We start from the raw sequence: 19,098 nt of genomic DNA, 5'->3' as shown, positions 1-19,098 counted from the left end.
GGTCTCTATTGTTAGCTACATTTTATTTGTTGCACTATTGAAAACCATTAAGAGAATTTCACTTTGACTCTTTTAAGTTGACCCACCGAGCAGTGACTCATTCAGAAAGATGTGGAGGATGTGTCATCGTGTTTAATCTGAAGCTAACTGAACATACATATAACAAACAGGGCCCAATGGAAAATCAGTAACACTAGAATACTATATGATGTGTTTTATCTGCTTTATCAGCTACAAATGAGTTTACACGAATGTCTTTAAAGTGATGCTCCCATGCGGCTGCTTTTTGCCGACTGGCTTTGCACCGTGGTCCATTTTGTGAGCATTTCTGACTTTGCTGGGTTTTGGTTGTCTTTCTACTTTAGTCAGTTTAGGGATTTGTGATGTGAGTTCACCAACGTGCATGGAAAGCTCTCAGGTTTAACAAAATACCCGTTACAATGCAACAGGCAGCAAAACTAAATTCTTTTAAAGCAGCCTCAAGTGCTGGGCCAGCTGAGGATGTGGTTTATGTTGCAGTTGAATTGTAACACCAATGTAGAGGGTATGCTGATTTCTGTCCTTTTATATAACAAATGTTTTCAATCCCTTGCACCAACCTTCAAATCTATGGGAACAGAGCCTTCAGTATGCTTTGCAGCACCTCATCACTTCACCAAAGCCTTTAATTTCTAGCCTTTCTGTTTATTTATATACTTTTGTTTATTTTGACTCTTTTTTTTTAAAGCTATAAAGAGTTATTATTATTAAACTTTATTATTAAAGTCAAAGCTGATGGCAAAGTCAAAGTCATTATTATTATAGTCATTGTTGTGAACAAAGGAAGACTATACAGTAGCCTGACGAAAAGAAATTAGCTTTTACCTCACCTGTACTTAATAAACTGTCATTTGAGTGGTCACCCGGCAAATTTAAATATTTGTCCACTCAGCTTCAAAGCTCGCCACTCTCACAGCACAGATAACTGCCCGCTCAGTGAAATCCATAAATTGCAGACTATGTAAACTGAGATTTGCGTAATTACAGCTAAAAGGTCACGTGGACTAAAACACGCCTAACTGTAGTGGGTGTTTAATATGTTTGAATGGAGCTTTAACAGCAGATTCATATTTATTGTGCGTCTTTATTAACCTTTTGCCATGCACCCGTTTGGCTCTATCTCTTTAAGAGCGGCTAGCCCACCTGGGAGGGGAGAGGAGAGGAGGGAGGGGGGACAGGTGTGATGTGTTGTAACCGTTACCGTGCACGGTTAACGGTGCTGTGACCCTTTCAAAACCTCAAACACGGACCCCCACCTGTGTAGATAGGATGGGATGGGGTGGGGTGATGGTGTTGCTGGGTGAGGAGGGGGGGGGGGGGCGTAGGGGGTCAAAGTCAGTACGGGATACGTGAGTCACTTCATACTCTGTGCTCGGCGGAGCTCGAGCTCTCACGCCAATTCCACCGTCAGTGACGTCGGCGTCACGTGTCTGCCTCTTCCCTCGGTACGTCCGTCGTATTTTCCTCCCCTTTCACTGCCTGCTGTAACACAGAGCCACTCGAAATAAACAAGCGCAAAAAAAAATAAGAGAGGGGCCGTTGTTGTTGTGAGAGGGAGGGGGGGACCGGTCCGGCTCCAGTCACGTTTATTATTATCAGCGGCCGATTGTCAGAGGGGTCCTTACACCTATAAGTTACCATCAGAGAAGCCCAAAGCCGACCCCGTCCGTGTCTGGCTCCACTGAACCCGCACCAGTGTAAACTTTTTAATACCTGCGATGCATACGCTGAGCTCCGACAAAGCGAGGTGAGTGTGCTTCACTGATACTTAAGTGTTCACCTTTCCTAAACTTGTGCGCGAGCTGTCTTACCTTTACGGGCTTGTGGCTCAGCGGCGCTGGCCAGCTGCATGTCGCCTGCTTAAAATGGCGACAGCCAACCTGGGGGGGTGGTAGAGAGAGTAGTTTTTTTAAAAGCTTGGAGGGGGGCACGGCTTACCTTTTTTCCTCTCTCTCTCCGGTATGAATTGGTCGTAGTGTTCAAACCTATAATGCAGACAAGCCCTTTAAGTTGGGGCTCACTCCGCCTAACTTGAGCGGAAGATGAACACGCATCATTTTTCGGAAATATCTGACGCTGCTGCGCTCAGGGACCGAAACATTGCAGCGCAGACTCTTATTGTACCTCCTATTTTCGCGGAATATCGCCGATTAATCACCAAATTAGCGCCAATTAGATGTTGTCAGGGTGCACTGTAGCCCCCACCCACCTACCCGGAAAAAATCCTGTAATATGTCCTGTAAACAATGCTTGAATTTCCAAAATTTCTTCCAATCCGTCAATCCGTGCTATGAATGAAGAAGTTTGGGAGTCATTTTTAAAAGTCCCAATCACTTCCATCATATATCTACCATCTATTTAATTTTTTTTTTTTTTAATTTAGCTTGAAAAATCTGTGTGTGGACCTTGGTTTTAAATGAAAATCACACCTTTTTTTTCTTCCACCAGCTGGGTTTGTTGTTGTTGTTCTCTAGCAGCCACTTGTCTTATTTGTTATTTCACTGTTGTCATGAGTGAGTTTGACTGCAGGGATTAGAGCAAAGATTTCCCACACCGCTAATTTGTGTCTGACGTCCACGTGAGTCCCAGGCACGGACACTTGGCTTAATCCAGCTCACCTTTTTACACTTTTAGAAACAGGCCAGGTTTTCCACACTGCTACTCAGATCACACGTGGATCAGCTGTGAGGGGAGCTGTAGGTGATGATTAGTATTGTTATTGTTGTTACTATCTTGCTGTATTTCTTTGTGCTGGTGTGCTGATGGCTGTAGATTTCAGTCAATAGTACACTCTACCCCCCTCCTCTTCTGCCATCATCATCACTACCACCTCCACCTCCTGGGCCCTGTTTCCCTCCCTCCTTTCTCCTCCCTTTCTCTTTCTCAGATTTAGGTTAGTAGCTGACACAGGTTGAGTGGCTTTGTGTGGAAGGATTAATCAGTACGTCACTTATTAAAATCCATGGTGCCTTTGCATATTTTAGACAACTTTTTAAATGCTTTACTGGCAACCCTTGTTAAGTATTAAATTTGTGCTGATGATTTAATAAAGCTGAACAATTCTTGGAGTGTGTCAGTCTGTAGGTAATGACTTTCCATCACATCTGTGCCTGCAGACCCATGTAAGACGGTTTGTTTACAGATCTCTACCAAGTATGGCCACACAACAAAAAAAAATCAAAAACAGGAGTCATCTGCTACTGAAGAGCCTTTTCACATTCTTGGGGAAGAGCAGCGCAAGCCACTCGCACAGCCACAGCGAGCAGGTCTGGGTCAGCAGCGGCAGCAGCCTCTTGGCTCTGCTTGGCTGGTTAACAGCTTGTGATGTCAGCCATTTTAGGTTGGACAGCACAGAGGCATGGTGCTCCGCCATTTTTCTCTCCCTCCCCTCTCAGCAACCCAATTTTAACGCATGCACCGGCAGCGGCCACAGCAATGCGGCCGTGCACAACCCACACAGCCACACGCTCCCTTGACCTGAGACTCAGGATCACATGAAAATGACACTGCGCTGTCACTGAGGCTCAGAGGTGCTCTGATTGTTGCCTGCATTGTGTACGAGCCGAAGAGGGAGTGGAAAGAAGTTGGGCTGCAGAGAACCTGTGAGCATTTCTAGTGGTGGGTTGTTCGAGAGCAGGGGTGTATGAGCGAACAAGACCCTGAAAATGATTGATGAGAGAAGGTTAGCAGCTTAAGGCGATTTTTTTTTTGTTTGTTTGTTTGTTTGTTTTGAGGCAGAACAAAACACGGCGTAGGATTTTATTTTATTTTTTCTGAGGGTGGGCTTGGGGAAAATGCACAGGGGTGAGAGGTTGTCATCTCCTGAAAGGATAGCATCTGGCAGATAGGCCAGGCCTGTTTATGCGCTCATGGCTGCATTGCCTACAGTGACTACAGGAGCCCTGCGTGACTTTAGGGCCCTGTAGGCCGAAACACAGGAGCCCCAGAGCAGTAGCCCGGGCAGATGCCTGAACCAAGACTCACAGACACTGAGTTAACAGGAAGAGACGCCATCAGCTTTGGAGAGTAGTGTGCCTTGGCGACGGCGACCACACCTAGCAGGGAGACATGAACACCGCGTGAGGGAGGCACTGAAATAGGAGCAGGGCAGGGACTCTCCAAATACCACTGACAGGGGCGTGTGGAACAAACAAGCCCCGCTAGAGCCAGAGACTGGATGGCATAGGAGACGTGTGCGTGTTTACCCACATGCGTGTACTTCAGAGAAATGAGCTGGTAGGAGGGAGAAAGAGGGGGTAGGAGGTGGTTGCCATGGGGACAGTAACACACCAGTGGCGCTGCCGACCTGTCTCCCTGGGCCAAACTTGCTCTGAGAGGAGGAAGCGGAGGGAGGGGAAGCAGAGGGTGCAGAGGCTGTTGGAGAAAGGGAGGGGGAGTGAGGGTGAAGAAGACGAGGAAGAGCGAGGAAACTAGGAGAAAGCTGCCTGTGCTGTACACCTTTTCGTCATCCTACTGGGAGAACATTTGTTTCACGCACACGCACACATCAGTGTTACACCTGCATTCTCAGCGAGGTGACGAAATGACTAGTTTAGTTTGTGTGAAGCTATACAAAGGTGTGCGTGCGAGAGAGAGCTATTATTGGTCTGTGCTCAGAGGATCCATCCCCAGCCTAGATGAGAGTCAGGCCACCGGATGAAAGGAGGTCACGCCTTGCTGAGCCAATGATGACACATAGAATAATATAGGTTATGAACCATGAGGTCAAAAATAATGTCTTTGTGTGTCACTGGGAGAGCTCTCTGACTCTCACACACAGGAAAAATTGCAGCCTGACTACCTCGGTAAACAAGCCTCACACAGAGGCATGCAGCCAGCCTCCCCCACACGCCACACACACACACACATACACACACTCACCAAGAGCTCACACGCACCCCACTCCTACCCCCCACCCCCTCTACTCTCAATCTCACAGGAAACCAACACATGCAAATGCTGACACAAACCCACCGTGCCCTGCATGGTCAGTCAACGCATGTGCAGCATTCAAATGAAAAGTTTTCAGCTGATGCGCTCACACCCATGAGTCAACAGAGAGCTCATCTGATCCTGGCATGAGCTGCCCATTTCGACTCGCCAATTATAGCTCAGGCTTGTGCTGTTTTGATGCTCACCTGTGTGCGGCTGTATGTGTATGTGTGAAAGAGAGTGAGAGAGGCCTCTGCGTCTCTGCTGGTTGCTTTCGCATTCGCTGAGGCCCAGGGCTTATCTGGAGTTGTGTTCGCACAGATGTGGTTTTTGATTTTTCACAGGCCCATCACAGTGTGATGTGTAAAGTTGGTAGTTGCTGTCTGTCAGTCAGTGTTTGCAGCTTTTGATCAGTCGTGTAAATAGGATTACATACTTAGCAGCTCTGGCATTGTGTTTTGCTGGGTGTCTTAGTGTTAGTGATTATTTTGCACATGCCTGCTGACTGCACGGGTGTGCACGCCGCATGCAGGCGCTGAAGCGGGACTCCAGGTTATGTCCGCTGGCTGAATGTTCTGGGCTTTTGCAGTGCAGCAGGGAGGGAGGAGAGGGAAGGACTGTGATTGTAGTTTGGAGCTAGAAGGGGGCTTTGAAGCGCGGGGGAAGGCAGGGTTGGGCAGGCTAGTTGGAGGGGGGTATCGGGTAGGAAAATTCCTCACTGAAACACCTCAGTGCTTCCTCAACGATAGTTAACAACTCTCCTCACCCCATACCGACTCGCCCATCCCCCACCGTCCTTTCCCATTCGCTGTCCCTCTCCTCTCGCCTGCCATCCGCACCCAGCAGAACCACGTGATTGATGGTTGAGACTGCCCACCCATAAGCCTTTGTGTCGGTCATGTGACCAGCCAGCCTTGGCAGAGTGGTGCCCCCTGATGCAGAACTCAATGGCAGGGGGAGTCGAAGGGGTGCACGACAGCCCAAGTTGGTGCACGCGGGGTGGGGGACAAGGGGCATCACGTTCCTTCCACAGTAGCAAACTTAATTTGCCTGTTAACCCCTCACATTCAGATCCAAAGAGAGGGGACCAGTCTTACTGTTCAAAAAAATAAAATATAATAAACAAAGAAGATACAATTTGTTTTGAGTCCAGCAATGTTTTCACAGACTGCTCAGAAAACATTTTACTATTAGCAGTACTAAGGCAGACAGCAGATGATGGGAACTTTAACCTGCTTTTGCCGCCTCTGTCTGGGTTGTCGTAGGCTTCTGAGTGCAGGAGAGTCAACTCTGCATACCTGTGCTCGGTCACAGTTGGAGCCCTCGCCCTGCAATAGTTAACTGGGTTTTGAATTAGTGTACTGTGATCTTTTCTATGGCAAATCGAAGATCTGCTAATGTGTCTGTGGGCACTTTAGAAAGAGGACATTCATCATTAGCGGATTTGTCGAATGGAGACATCGAGCTTGCTGCTCACCTTGTCATAAGTGAACAGCCTTGTGCACAATGAGGCTAAGCATCTGAAGGTATACCACCCCCTCACCCCCAGCCAAGTTTAATATGAGCATGGAGTTGTTCTGCTCGCATGCACGAAAGGGTTTAAGCTTTTGAGCGCTGAAATGTGAAAACTGGATGTGTTTGTGAAGTATCTGGGCTGGACTGGGTGAGATTTTAAGCATTTTCCTGTTGTGTTTCTCTAAGCCGCTGAACTTTGTTGAGCTTTTGCTGCTCTGCGCATGAGGTGTCATGTCAGGGCAGAGTGACTGGGAGAGTAATTGCCCTAGAGCTGTCCTCTAGTACTGCATCACTACCTCTCTGTGCGAAGGAAGGAAGGAAGGAAGGAGAGGGAAAAGTCTTCCAATAGGAAGCTTTTTTTTTTCTTAATGGAGACAAAGAATCTAAGAGGTGTTGTGAAGGTTTTAAGATTTGAATTCTTATATAGGTGTGATTCCTGTCTGTACAGTGTGTACCATTGTTAGGATGGAGCCATTTTTCCGCAGAACATCTGTTCATCTGAACTGCTCAACTGCCCAGATGTTACGTGCACTATATTGCTGTAGGAATTTAAATAAAGATATTCAGTTAAGCTACAGAGGCCCTGGATTAAAAAAAAAAAAATACAGAATGTGCCCTCTCTGTTGGGGGTGTGTCTGAAAGAGGGGAAGTGAGACCGAGTTGTGTGGGGGGAGGGGAAAGAAGGGGGTAGGACAGGAGCTCTCTCTACAAGCCATCAGTGAAGATGCAGAGTGAGCTTGTGTGTAGGCCTTCATAAGAGAGACAGCCCTGGGTTTCTCTGATCAGAGGTTTTGAGCAGCAAGATCTGTGGATTTTAAAGCGCTCGAGCTCAATCTTTCCACGAGGTGTCCTTTATTACCTGTGCTGTTGACATTTTACCTAGAAACGACGTCAGCAATGATGTGTTTTCCTCCGCTGAGATGGACCTGGGTTTTGCTGCGCTGAGTAAGATATTTCATTTGTTCTCAGTCGCCCAACTCATTTGCACTTAAAATGTAAATTTTCTCTCTTTTGTGTGTTTGTAACTCACCAAACCACTTGACTAAACTGTTGGCTGGTGATTGACAAACTAATCAGTGTTTCACTCTCTTTTCGCAGGATTTCCCGAAAAACTCAAGTGATAACCACAAGTGGACCCACGGACAAGACCCGCCACCCCCCTTCCCCCATGCCTGGTCTATAGTCAACGAGAAACCCATATTCTTTTTCACACCTCACTCTCAGCCATTTGACCACTCCTCCCACCCCCAGCCCCATTTTTTTTTTTCACACCATGGCCAGCAAAAGGAAGTCGTCCACTCCCTGTATGATACCTAGCAAGATTATTCGCCCCTTAGAGGAGGTTGAGCAGGACTCTCCTGCTCTCCGTCAGCCAAGGGTTTCTGGCAGTGACACACAGAGCCCCTTAGACCCTGGAGAGTCTTCCAAACCAGAGGTGGGGGATGCAGTCAAAGATGGTGCAGGCAGTTACACATGTAAGCCTTGTAATTTCGAAACGCATGACCTTAACTTATTTTTGGATCACGTCTACTCCGGGCACCCAGACTTCCGTGCTGACCCCAGCTTCTTTTGTGTCAGCTGTGGGGTTTCAGCACCCAAGTTTGAGGGCCTAGCATTGCACAACGCCAGGGTTCACCCCAGCACATTGAACACCACTCTGCGGCTGAGAAAGAGAGACAGGAGGCTGGTGGTGGAGCAACATCTGGTGGCTGGGCCCGAGAGCGGGAAGGACAGTGAGATTTCTATCACTAAAACCCCAATTATGCGGATGCTGAAGGGCAAATCGGAGCCTAAACGGATTGTGGTGTCTCACCCAGTCTCCGATGAGGCGTCCTCAGACCCACACACTATCTCTGCATCTAGAGAGACTGAGAGAAAAGAAACTGCCTCAGTAACAGTCGCCCATGTTCCTACAATTGTCCACAATGGAACAACTAAGGTCACACTTCCCTCAGCAATCCAGATAGTGAATGGCTCAGGAGCATTACCCATGTTAAAGACACCAATCACACAGGTAAATGTCAGTTTTTATTTCTCCTGGGTTTTTTTTTGTTTTTGTTTTTTTTAGATAAAACATGTTTTTAAAAAATATATATTTTTATTGGAGTCACTTGTTCTGATTCTTGAATATGTTTTTTTTTTTCAGGTGGTTTCAGTAGTTCAAAACAGAAACCTTCATCATTCTGCGCCAGTCAGCGCCTCCTCAAATATTTCCTCCAGTTCCTCAACTTCCTCCTCAGAAAATCTCCCAAAGGTAATTCTTTCTATCCAAATCTTGTGAATTTTTAAATGTAAAATCAGTGGCTGATATTCAATCTTTCTCTCTCAGGTAATGATTCCTTTGAGCAGCATCCCTACCTACAGTGCCTCCATGGATTCCTCTTCCTTCCTGAAGACCTCCTTCAGCAAATTTCCGTACCCCACAAAAGCTGAGCTCTGCTACCTGACTGTGGTCACAAAGTTCCCAGAAGAGCAGATCAAGATCTGGTTCACTGCCCAGAGACTGAAGCAAGGCATCAGCTGGTCTCCTGAAGAGATAGAGGAGGCCAGGAGGAAGATGTTCAACACCATAATTCAAACGGCACCTTCCAACTCTCACAACCAGCCACAGAGTCACCACAGCCCAGCCCAGCAAACCATCACAGTCCTGCCTGCATCGCTTGGGGCCACAGGGATCCCTCACATCTTGCAGGGGTCTCTCGTTGGCCAAGGAGGGGTAATCGTCACACAGCCGGTCATGGCAAATGGTATCCAGGTTAACAGTACTCCTGTTGCCCTAGCTGTCACACCTAAGCCCCAGGCAGCAGCGCGACCTATGATGCAGGCCCGACCTGCAGCGGCCCTGGTGGCAGACAAAGGCGTGAGCATGGTGGTGGGGTCAGTGGGAAGCAGCAGCACAGGAACGAATATCATTAGCAGCTGTAATAGTAGTAGGAGTGGGGGAGGGGGCACTAGCAGTGCTCTTAGCAGCAGTCAAACTAGCGTGATCAACCTCAGCTTGGGAAGCAGTAGTCATAGTAATGCTAAGGTGAGCAGTGTCAATGGTAAGGACAGCAGCGGTAATGTTGACTCCAGCGATAAGAGCAATGGTGATGCAACTGGGCATGTAAATGCCAAGAACACAGATGTCAGCAATGCCAACAACACCAGCGTGCTGAAGAGTGACAACAAAGTAACCACAGAAAGCAAAAACATCACAGACATCAAAACCGTCAATGGCAACAGTTTACCGAAGAGCAAAGATGCTAATGGGAGCAGCAGCAAAAATAGTGAGGCAAGCGCAGATGACGTCGACCCCTCTGCCAGTGACTCCCCACCAATGAAAATGGAGGAGGCTTCTTCCCCTACCTCCAAGTCTTCTTCCCCATCCCCTGCATCTGCTTCGAGCAGCACGCTGGGATCCAGGACGCCCGTCAACCCCTTCCTGGATCCCAGCTTTTACAAAGGCAAAAAGTCTCAGGAGCAGCTCAATGCCCTGAAGGACAGTTTTCAGGTGTGCCAGTTTCCCGACCAGGAGGAGGTAGACCGGCTCATTGCGTTGACGGGGCTCACAGTGCGAGAAGTTCGCAAGTGGTTTAGTGACCGGCGCTACCACTTTCGCAACCTCAAAGGTACACGTGCCGGCTCAGGACCGCAGACTAAACCCGCCACCACACCCGGAACGGGCAGCAGTCCGAGTACGCCAGGAACAAGCGCCGCTGGCAGTGCCAACCCCATCGATCTGTCAGAAAGTAGCAACAACTCTGGTGCGAAAACTCCCCAACACAGCGCTGCACCCCTGAGCCCATCTGCATCATCACAGACACCCACCTCTCCCACCACACCTTCCCGCCGACTCCCCAGGCCACCGTCACCTGATTTCACAGCCATCCGCTACAAGGAGAGAGAACCCCACCAGGTGAGGCTTTACTACGCAAGCTTGCTGTGTAATATAAGTGTAATAAGCTTAGCTGGTAGCCAGGTTTCCTCACTGTTTTTTGTTGTGATTACTCAGTTCTGTGGATTTCCACATCAAAGTCTGTTTATAAATGCAGGGGAGATCAGCTTTCTATTTGTAAGAGTTTACTTTTGTGGCTCCAGATGGAGCTGCACAAAATTAGATAAATAGTGTGTCTCCGGGGGTGTAGACTTCATCTACATTAGCTGCTACTACCACAACAATCTTGAATGTGCAAGTGAAATGTAAGCAGTAAAGTTCAAATCTAAAAGAGGATATGTTTTATTTTCTTTCCATGCACACCTTATAAGATGAATAAGTGAATTAGTTTTTGGTCTTGGAAGGCTTGAAAAATTGTAAAATGAGGTATTCAGAGTTTTGTTTTTGTTTTTTAAACTACAAAGATGATGTCTTTAAATATCTCACTCTGTCTGAACTGTTACAGATGCTAGTTTTATTTTTATTTTTAACTTGAATAACAAAATCATTAATCATATATCTCACAGATGCCAGTTCTTTGTCTTCATCGAAAAAAAGAAGATACTAATAATTAACTTGCGTTTATTATGTTAGGTTAAAGCCCTAGAGGGCAGCTTTTCCCAGAACCCAGACCCGTCAGGCGAGGAAGTGGATAGACTGCGGTCTGAGACCAAGATGACCAGAAGAGAAATCCACGGCTGGTTTGCTGAGAGGAGGAAGAGAGTGGCAGCTGAGAAAAAGAAAGAGGAGGCTGAGCGGGCAATGCGAGAGGAGGAGGAGGGTGAGGATATCGAGGTTGATGGAGAAGAGAGGCAGAGAGATGAAAGTTCAGGGGAACCAAAAGTCAACCCTATTAAAATAAATCTGAAGATGCTGAAGGTGACAGAGGCCAATGGGAAAACTGAGAGCGAAGGGCTGGATAGTACAGCCGCATCCTCCCTGGGTCCTGCCTCATCTGCCACCCCCAAAACATCGCAGACCTCCACGCCAACACCCAAACCAGCTCACTCCCCTAAACCCACAGGCGTCCGAGGTAAGAAGACAGCGGACCAGCTGCATCTGCTGAAACAAGTTTACGCTCGGACCCAGTGGCCCAGCGCCACTCAGTACGATGAACTCATCTCAAGCACTGGGCTGCCCAGGCCTGAAGTGGTGCGCTGGTTCGGAGATTGCCGTTATGTGCAGAAGAATGGGCAGCTGAAGTGGCTGGAGTCGTACCAGAACATGGCTCTGGAGGACGACCTACAGAAGGGGAACGTGCACGTCCTCCAGGCTCACCTTGACGTCCACGGAATGCTGGAAGACTCACAGGTATCAACAGCAACAAACATTTTTTTTATAGTTCAGTAGCTGAGAAACACAGGAACCTGAGAATCAAACGATTTCTCTGTACTATTGCTTTTATAAAAGCTGACAGCATATCCTCTAATTATACAGGCATGTCACTCCTGAAAGTCACACTAGGCTTTTAGAGTTCCACTTTCAAAATGCTTCTGTTGCATTACGGTAGATATTTTGGGGATTTTAGGTGTAAATAACTGAAACCTCATATGTGATAGAAAAACCCTGACTCACTTCCTGTTATATCAATGTACTGTTAGGGGCATTCGCTATTTTAGCAAATCATCTCCTCTGGTTGGTGTGTGTGGTTTACTCATGATTAAAGTGTTATTTTCCCATCAATTCTTTCAGTGTTGACCTGCGAAGGCAAAAGTATTGCTTTATATATTTTAATTTACATGTTTTTCTGGCAACACACTTCAAACAAAATTAACCCCACTCGTCTTTCTATACACTCCTGTATATAATCCAGGAAGTGGATATGGGATTATGTGCTTGATTGGAGATGTTGTGAGGTCATAAGGAAGGTTTTGGGTTGCAAACAGTGAAAATGTTGGATGCATTCAAGGGTCTGTTGGAATTTGATTGGTAGAACTGGGGTCATACCTCAAGAGGGCTCGAGCTTGGGCTTTTTAGAAGAAAAAAACATGTTGGCTAATTGATGCTTTTGTTTATTTGTTTCGTGGTCATTTTACTTTTACATGAAGTAAAATGCATTTATTCCAAACCAAGAAAAGGAAATGCAGGATACAACGGTATCATGTGATGTAATTCTGGATACAGTTCACCAACAAAGCAGTGTGTGGATTATATCTTATTTTATAAGTAAATATATGTAAATGTCTCTGAAGCCGCTCAGAGACGTGCATTCCTTTCTATTAATCTGTCAGTGTGTCACCTAGTAGCATTTGCAAATCGATTTCAATCCACGTACGTTTTAGTGAACAACTGTAATCCAGCCTGTTTCTAAATTGCAATAAAAATTTATTTATTCATTCATTTTTTTAATGCATTTTTCATGTCCTGTCTGGACAGGAGTGAGATCTCTCGATCTCTCTCTGAACTCGTTCTTGGTGTCAGGAGGAACTAAAACAAAGTCATAGCTACAAGTGCAGCAATTTTTTTTCTTTTTGCACATGTGGCTAAAATTTGATCGTGTTGCTCTCTCCATCTCTGTAAGTAGCTTTAAAGAGCTTTGACAAAAAAGTGAAAGAGATGGAAAAAAATGCCATTGTGTGAACAGAAGGAAGCAGTGCTACTTGAAGAGTTTCATTATTACAATATTACATTTTTGTTCAAATTTACACTTGTGTTCACGAGTCACGTAAACTGAGCTGCAGGCTCATGTGAACATCAGGATCTTTGATGAACATACATTTTCAAATTGCAAAAAATCTTCACATTTGATCTTTTTTTTTTTTTTTTTTTGCCTTAATATGATTGTTGCCATTTAGCATCAGCATCTGTCTTCAGATTTTCATTGATTCCTAAATAAATATGAACTAAATATGTACATGTATATGCAAATATGATATAAAAATGATATTAAAACTTTAGAGTTCATTGAAAATCAAATAAGACGTTTTAGACTAGTGTAAGATGTAATATTATTGCAATATATTGAGGGTTTTTTCAATAACATGTCATTAAAGGAAAACTGTCTAAATTATAAAAGAACTGGGTTGCAAACAGGTATGAGTATGAAAAGGTGAAATGTGTCATCTACGTGTCCACTTTGCACCTAAAATAACCGTGAACCTTCCTCTTGATTCCCCTTCTGTATGCACAGTTGCAGGAACTTGCTCAGAGTAGCAGTTTGACAACAGACTTGGTGCGACACTGGTTTACCACTAAGGCGTCTTTGCAACAAACTGCCGCCGCCAGTGCTGCTGCTCATACAACAGGAACGCGACCGGTTGCACCGGGTGTGGCTGCAGAACCACCTACAACAGGATCCTCCCCTCCGGAGTCGCAGGCAGGAGGTGGGATGGAGGAGAAAATGGAGGCGTCGGTGTGCAGTGTCGCAACAGAAGCAGAGGATGCAAACGCTGACGAGGCTGTGAATGATACTAAAGGTAATCTTCATCAGCGTGAGCGTAAGCTCTCCCTGCAGGGTCTGACCAAATATCCTGATTTGAGCAATTAAACACCTAAAGAAAAGCTGAAGAACTTCTAAAAGCAGAAGCAGAAGGTGTTTCATTATGAAAATATTATTTGCGCCTCCGTAACAATTAATTTTTTTCGTGGCAGGGTTTAGGTGTTAAAAGGTGATAATTAGAACACACCTAAATGTTTATAATCGTCACTCAGGTGATACAGAAGCGCTAAGATAGGATATACAAACACACACATTCATCATAATTATGAGTAATGAGGCATGCTGTGGCAGGTTTTTGTTTCAAACCAGTGCGTGTGTAACTCCAGCACACTGTGTGTAGCAATGAAGGAAATTCAGACGTGTTTTCTGGAGCGTGTTGTCAGGGTGACAGATTTTTAATTTCTTTTTCCGTTTTTTTTTAAATTGCAACAGGAACTGATTGAAGAGGCCTTTTTGTGCGAGGATGGAGTTGACATCGCAGGTGGTCTTTGTTCCGGGAGCCTGACTAAAAGACGGCAGATGCGTTTGTAACAAGATCACTGGAAGGAAATGGATCTTGGAGCCACCTCCACCCACCCCTCCCTACTCCCTCCCACCCATCTCTCCCTCTCTGTGTCTCTCCTTACCGCTCACACCCCTCGAGGTGGGCATGACACCCCACATCCCCCAAACCGCCTACATGAGATGGACGCTATAGCAGCCCCCCCCGCCAAAATCCACCCACCCATCACCCACTCCCTTCTCTCCTTCTCCAGTTTTGTCTAGATCTCCACTACAACTCTCCACTATTCTCCCCTCCGCCATTTTCCCTTCAGGAGAAAGTAGACACTGAGGTGCAGGAGTGGAGGTGGCAGTGTAGGCGTTCAGGCTTACAGCGTTTTGCTGCCATGTTTTTTCCAACTGCCTGCTGTGATGGGGGTAAAGGAAGGGGTGGGAAGGGAAAAAAAGAGAGGGGTGGATGTGTGGAAGCAGAAGAAGAGGGAGAAAAAAGTGTGTTTGAGACTGCAAACTTGGCAGATGTTGATCAGGTGGGGGTTGGGTTTGGACTCTTATCGACTAAGCTGAGACACGATTCAGTGAAGCGTTGAGACTGTTCATTGTTTGTTTTTTGGGGTACGAAAAACTGCAGTTTTGCTGCAGGGTGCTTGCCTAGGCCTTAACGTAAATCAAATCAACCTTATTTTCCCATTGTGCCGTCTTCATGCTGCTTTTTTTTTTTTTTTCCTGCATCACAAACTCTGACTTCATGCTTGCAGTTTATTTTAGAAATGTGCTAGCTGCCCTGTTTACAGCAACAGATGTGAAAAGCAGCACTGACGCTCATTCAACCCGAGGTTATTTTGGAACATGTTTTTGTTCACACTTTTCGTATCTGTACATACTTTTCATTTAACATGAAATTGCTCAGCGTGGGACGACATCGGGGATTGTTTCATCCAAAGAGGGCAAGCACCCTTTAGGGTCTAAAACAAACAAACAAACAAACAAAAAAGTGACACAGTATATTAGACTACATGACATACGGTTTGTGTTGTAGCATCAAGTGCTTCTTTACGTATCGGATATGTACGTATATTTGTTTTTATGAGACTTTGTTATGAAATAAATCACACTGTAAACAAACTGTGAACTACCAGAGTTCCATAGACTTGATGTATAATTTTTACAGATGGCATTTCAGAATAAAAGCAATGTCAGAAAGCTGTGGCTCAGTGTGTCTATTCATAAGTAAAGTTTTCAACATGGCTTACAGCACTGAGGCAAATTAAGAGGACTAAACCTCAAATAAGAACACTGAGGCCTTATGATGAAAGATTTAAGTGTAATAATTAAGTCTTGAATTTACCTCATAATTTTAAGCCCCTGTCGAGCTAGCTTTGTTGCAACAGCCACAAAAGTAACCACTTGTTACAACGAGGGTATGGGGAACAGCATCTTTGGGCAGCAGAAGACCACACTGGGTGCCAATCCTTTGAGCTAAGATTAGGAAACTGGGGCTACAATACTCCATCCTCCCTTTTATCAAAGGTTCAGGTTGGGAGTGATGATGTAATGAATGGTGTGAGGGATGTAGTCTTGTCACACTTTGGGTCCATTATTACCAAGTATCATTTCAGTGCCACAGCCCAAGTATTGCTGCGGTCTATCCCAGGACCAATCTTCCAATTGCTTCTGATGGCTGATAACGCACCATATCACAAAGCTTCTTGAACATGACAATGACTTCAGTGTACTGAAATCAGGCGCCAGCTCTCAACCCAATAATTTTGCCACAAAGAATTACACCAGTTTAGCAAGAACGCAAGTCTAACTCAATACGAGTAGGGTGTATCTACCACAACGTGGCCTTTTGCCCTGTTTTCCAATAATGTACTTATGTTTCTTTTACAGTAGAATTGCCTTCAGATCATTGGGTTTAAGGTATTGATAATAAACTTTCAGCACAGCAACACTTTGGTCACTTTCAGGCTGCTGTTCACACATTCTCATATTGAAACTACAGTACAGATTTCCTGTGGCGTAGTGTAGTTAGTGACACCTGTTGCACTTACATTTTGGTCTTGGAACTGAAAAGAATTAACCTCACCGAGTCACACCAGCACATTAAAAAAAGAAAGTCTAACAAAGATGTATAAGTAATAAGTATTTTATTTACTTTTCAGGCTTGAATATGTTTCATATGAAAGGCAAAATTAAGATGAATACTCTTCCTCTCCATATTTAGGCACATTACAGAAAGGCGGTTGTAAATGGAGCTGTCACTAACTAAACAGACAAGACTGGAGAAAAACAAAAATGCAAAACTCAAATTACAGTTAAGGGCTCTGTGCACCCACACAGGTGTTCTCGGTTATTCTGGCAGATTAGAGCTCATTACAGGTTGGCGGGAGTACGTTTTGTCTCGACAGAAGTGAACAGTACAGTCGGGGACGTGTCAGTCAAACGTGGTCTGTAGAGGCTCACACGGTGCAGAGAAGCAAAGTGACAGCACCTGTGTGGGTGTACCATGGCTGTGCAGGTGATTTATGCCCAGCGGGGCAGGTGAAAGACGTGGCTTCAATGTGATGTGTACACAGATCGAGGCACATAGACATTAGCAGACAGTTCAGCAATGAGAGCAATGCAGCATTGGAGGGTGAGCTCTTATCCATCGGAGAAATAAATGTTACACGGAGGAGCTTTGGGATTAGTATGGGGGTGCAAATGCAACATTTTTGTCTTTTTCTTTGAGACCTCAAGTATTCACTCCTGACCCTGCCTTTACCTCTAATCATAGCATATGGCTTAGGTGTGCCCCAGTGACTGAACACTGAGCAAGAATATTGAGCTTACATCATATAGTCACCACTTACAAGCAGAGAAAACACTGTTTCGGGTACAAACCTGGAAAGATAACACCATAAGTGCTCCTTCTGGGTTCAATGAAGGTGCAGATTACCTTTGTCATCCATGAATGAGCTACAGAAAAAAACAAAGAAAAATTCAAGCTTTAACTCTGCCTGTTCATGTCAATCTTGCTCTTACCCCAGAATCACAGGAAAGAACATCTCCCTGAACTTAATGCACAAGGGAGGTCCTGATCCACCAGCTGGACAAACGTTCACAATAATGAAATGTAGCATTCTGCATTCGCTTCGATCCATCAGTCAGTGTTTTGCACAAAGCCTCTATTTCTTTCCCTCTTGTTTTGTTTGCACATTTCATTACAAATAAAACCAAGAGCAGTGGCAATTTAATTACCTCTTAGGCAGTGTAATCCTCACTAGATTCTGGGAAGCAGCATGTAGCTATGACAAAGCTGCCCAAAAATACCACAACAGCACAAACACGAACGGTCCTTTATGTCGCTGTGGCCCAGTGATGGGTACCAGATGGCACGATTACTTTATTCCCAACACTGGCAACTCAACCCTTCTCACTCAACCACTGCTGGTCAATACAGATTTCCTTTTTAACTAAAAAACAAACAAAACAAAACAAGAAACAAAGAATATCTAAAACTGTTTGGTTACAGTAAAACACTTTCTTAGAACCATTTGAATACATATTTGTTGTAATCAAAACACACTTTCTTTAATATGAACTGTCCCCAATCTGTGGCCATTACGCCAAGAGATAATGTGAACAAATTAAAATGCTCAGAATAAAGTGGCCAGACATAATTTTACGACGTGAAATCTGAGTTCAAAGGAGTATCCACTGCTTCATAAATCCTGGCAACAAAGGGCTGCATAGTTAAAAGGGTAACTATTACAATCATCATAATTACAGTAATCATGGCGCACTGACAAATTTAAAACATTTACAGTGTTCCCTGTAAATTAATCTAATTAGATTATTTTTATAGTAGTTTGAGGCACACATTCATGTCCCTCAAACCAATATGTCTGACTGCGACTGTAAATAATAACCACTGCTGAGGGGAGTGAACAGGATAATGTTTTAGCTGTAACCCACAGCCCTGTGACTCGTCCCTCTGAGTGACAGGACATCTGTAAATATGGCCTGTAACACATTGGTAGTACAAGTAAGAAGTGGAAGGAAAAAAAAATAAAAAGCACATTTCTCACAATAAGACCTTTTTTTTTTTTTGGCTTAACGTTTATCCCTGGTCCTGCTTCGTCACACAGTGAGGTGTTGGATTCCCAGGACATGTCTCAATGTGTCACACTGGCTTGTAAATGCGTGTGAAACGCAGCAAACACGGAATGATGTGCACTTTTTGTTTTTCCTGGAATGTAGGTTAGAAATAAGTGTGTATAAGTGTGCAGGCATAACATATGATCTGCGCTCTCACTGCTCCAAACAAACAGGAAAAAAAAAAACATAAAATAAAAAATTTAATATCACTCCAAGTTTAGGGTAGGAGATATGCTGGAGGCACACTATTTCCTCTGCAAAAAAAAAAACAAAAGAAGAGAAGATAATTTTTTTTTTAAAGCAGTGAGAGCCCTCATGTTTTACACATGTACATAAAAAAAGAAATCACATTATGAATGTTTAAAGGTTTAAATAATCGTAATAATTAAAAACAGAGACAGGAGCTCTTTGAGAGCAGGTGAGCTGGTGCTGTTCTCTGGCCAACAGCACAGCAGGAATAAATATATATGTGTATATATACATATACACATATATATATATATATATTCATATTCGCCAAATAGAGAAGAGCAAAGAAACTTAACTGGAAACAGTTTCAAACTGATACCTTCTATAACTGTCCCCTTTCTTCATCTTAGCCTTCAAACTAAGCAGC

The 19,098-nt window shown here is 44.8% G+C and overlaps 1 protein-coding gene across 2 annotated transcripts; it reads left to right on the top strand.

Annotated features, from left to right (window-relative positions):
- Positions 1-1,449: 1,449 nt before the first annotated feature.
- zhx3b (zinc fingers and homeoboxes 3b) lies at positions 1,450-15,542 on the top strand. 2 transcript variants are annotated; one of them, XM_084916239.1, is made up of 7 exons: positions 1,450-1,786; positions 7,585-8,500; positions 8,633-8,740; positions 8,816-10,384; positions 10,997-11,713; positions 13,533-13,818; positions 14,274-15,542. In XM_084916239.1, exons 2-7 carry the CDS (start codon positions 7,760-7,762, stop codon positions 14,282-14,284), a joined length of 3,432 nt encoding a protein of 1,143 aa, XP_084772365.1. In that variant the 5' UTR covers positions 1,450-1,786; positions 7,585-7,759; the 3' UTR covers positions 14,285-15,542. The 2 variants fall into 2 exon arrangements, with proteins under 2 accessions (XP_084772365.1, XP_084772366.1); XM_084916240.1 differs by lacking the exon at positions 1,450-1,786 and adding an exon at positions 7,170-7,431.
- The last annotated feature ends 3,556 nt before the right edge of the window (positions 15,543-19,098 follow it).

The sequence above is a fragment of the Perissodus microlepis genome, chromosome 20 (assembly GCF_051167445.1).
Source record: "Perissodus microlepis isolate ML-2025 ecotype Zambia chromosome 20, ASM5116744v1, whole genome shotgun sequence".
Classification (NCBI taxonomy): Eukaryota; Metazoa; Chordata; class Actinopteri; order Cichliformes; family Cichlidae; genus Perissodus; species Perissodus microlepis.
The sequence above is the reverse complement of the archived record's forward strand: the minus strand, read 5'-3'. Positions and strand labels throughout refer to the sequence as shown.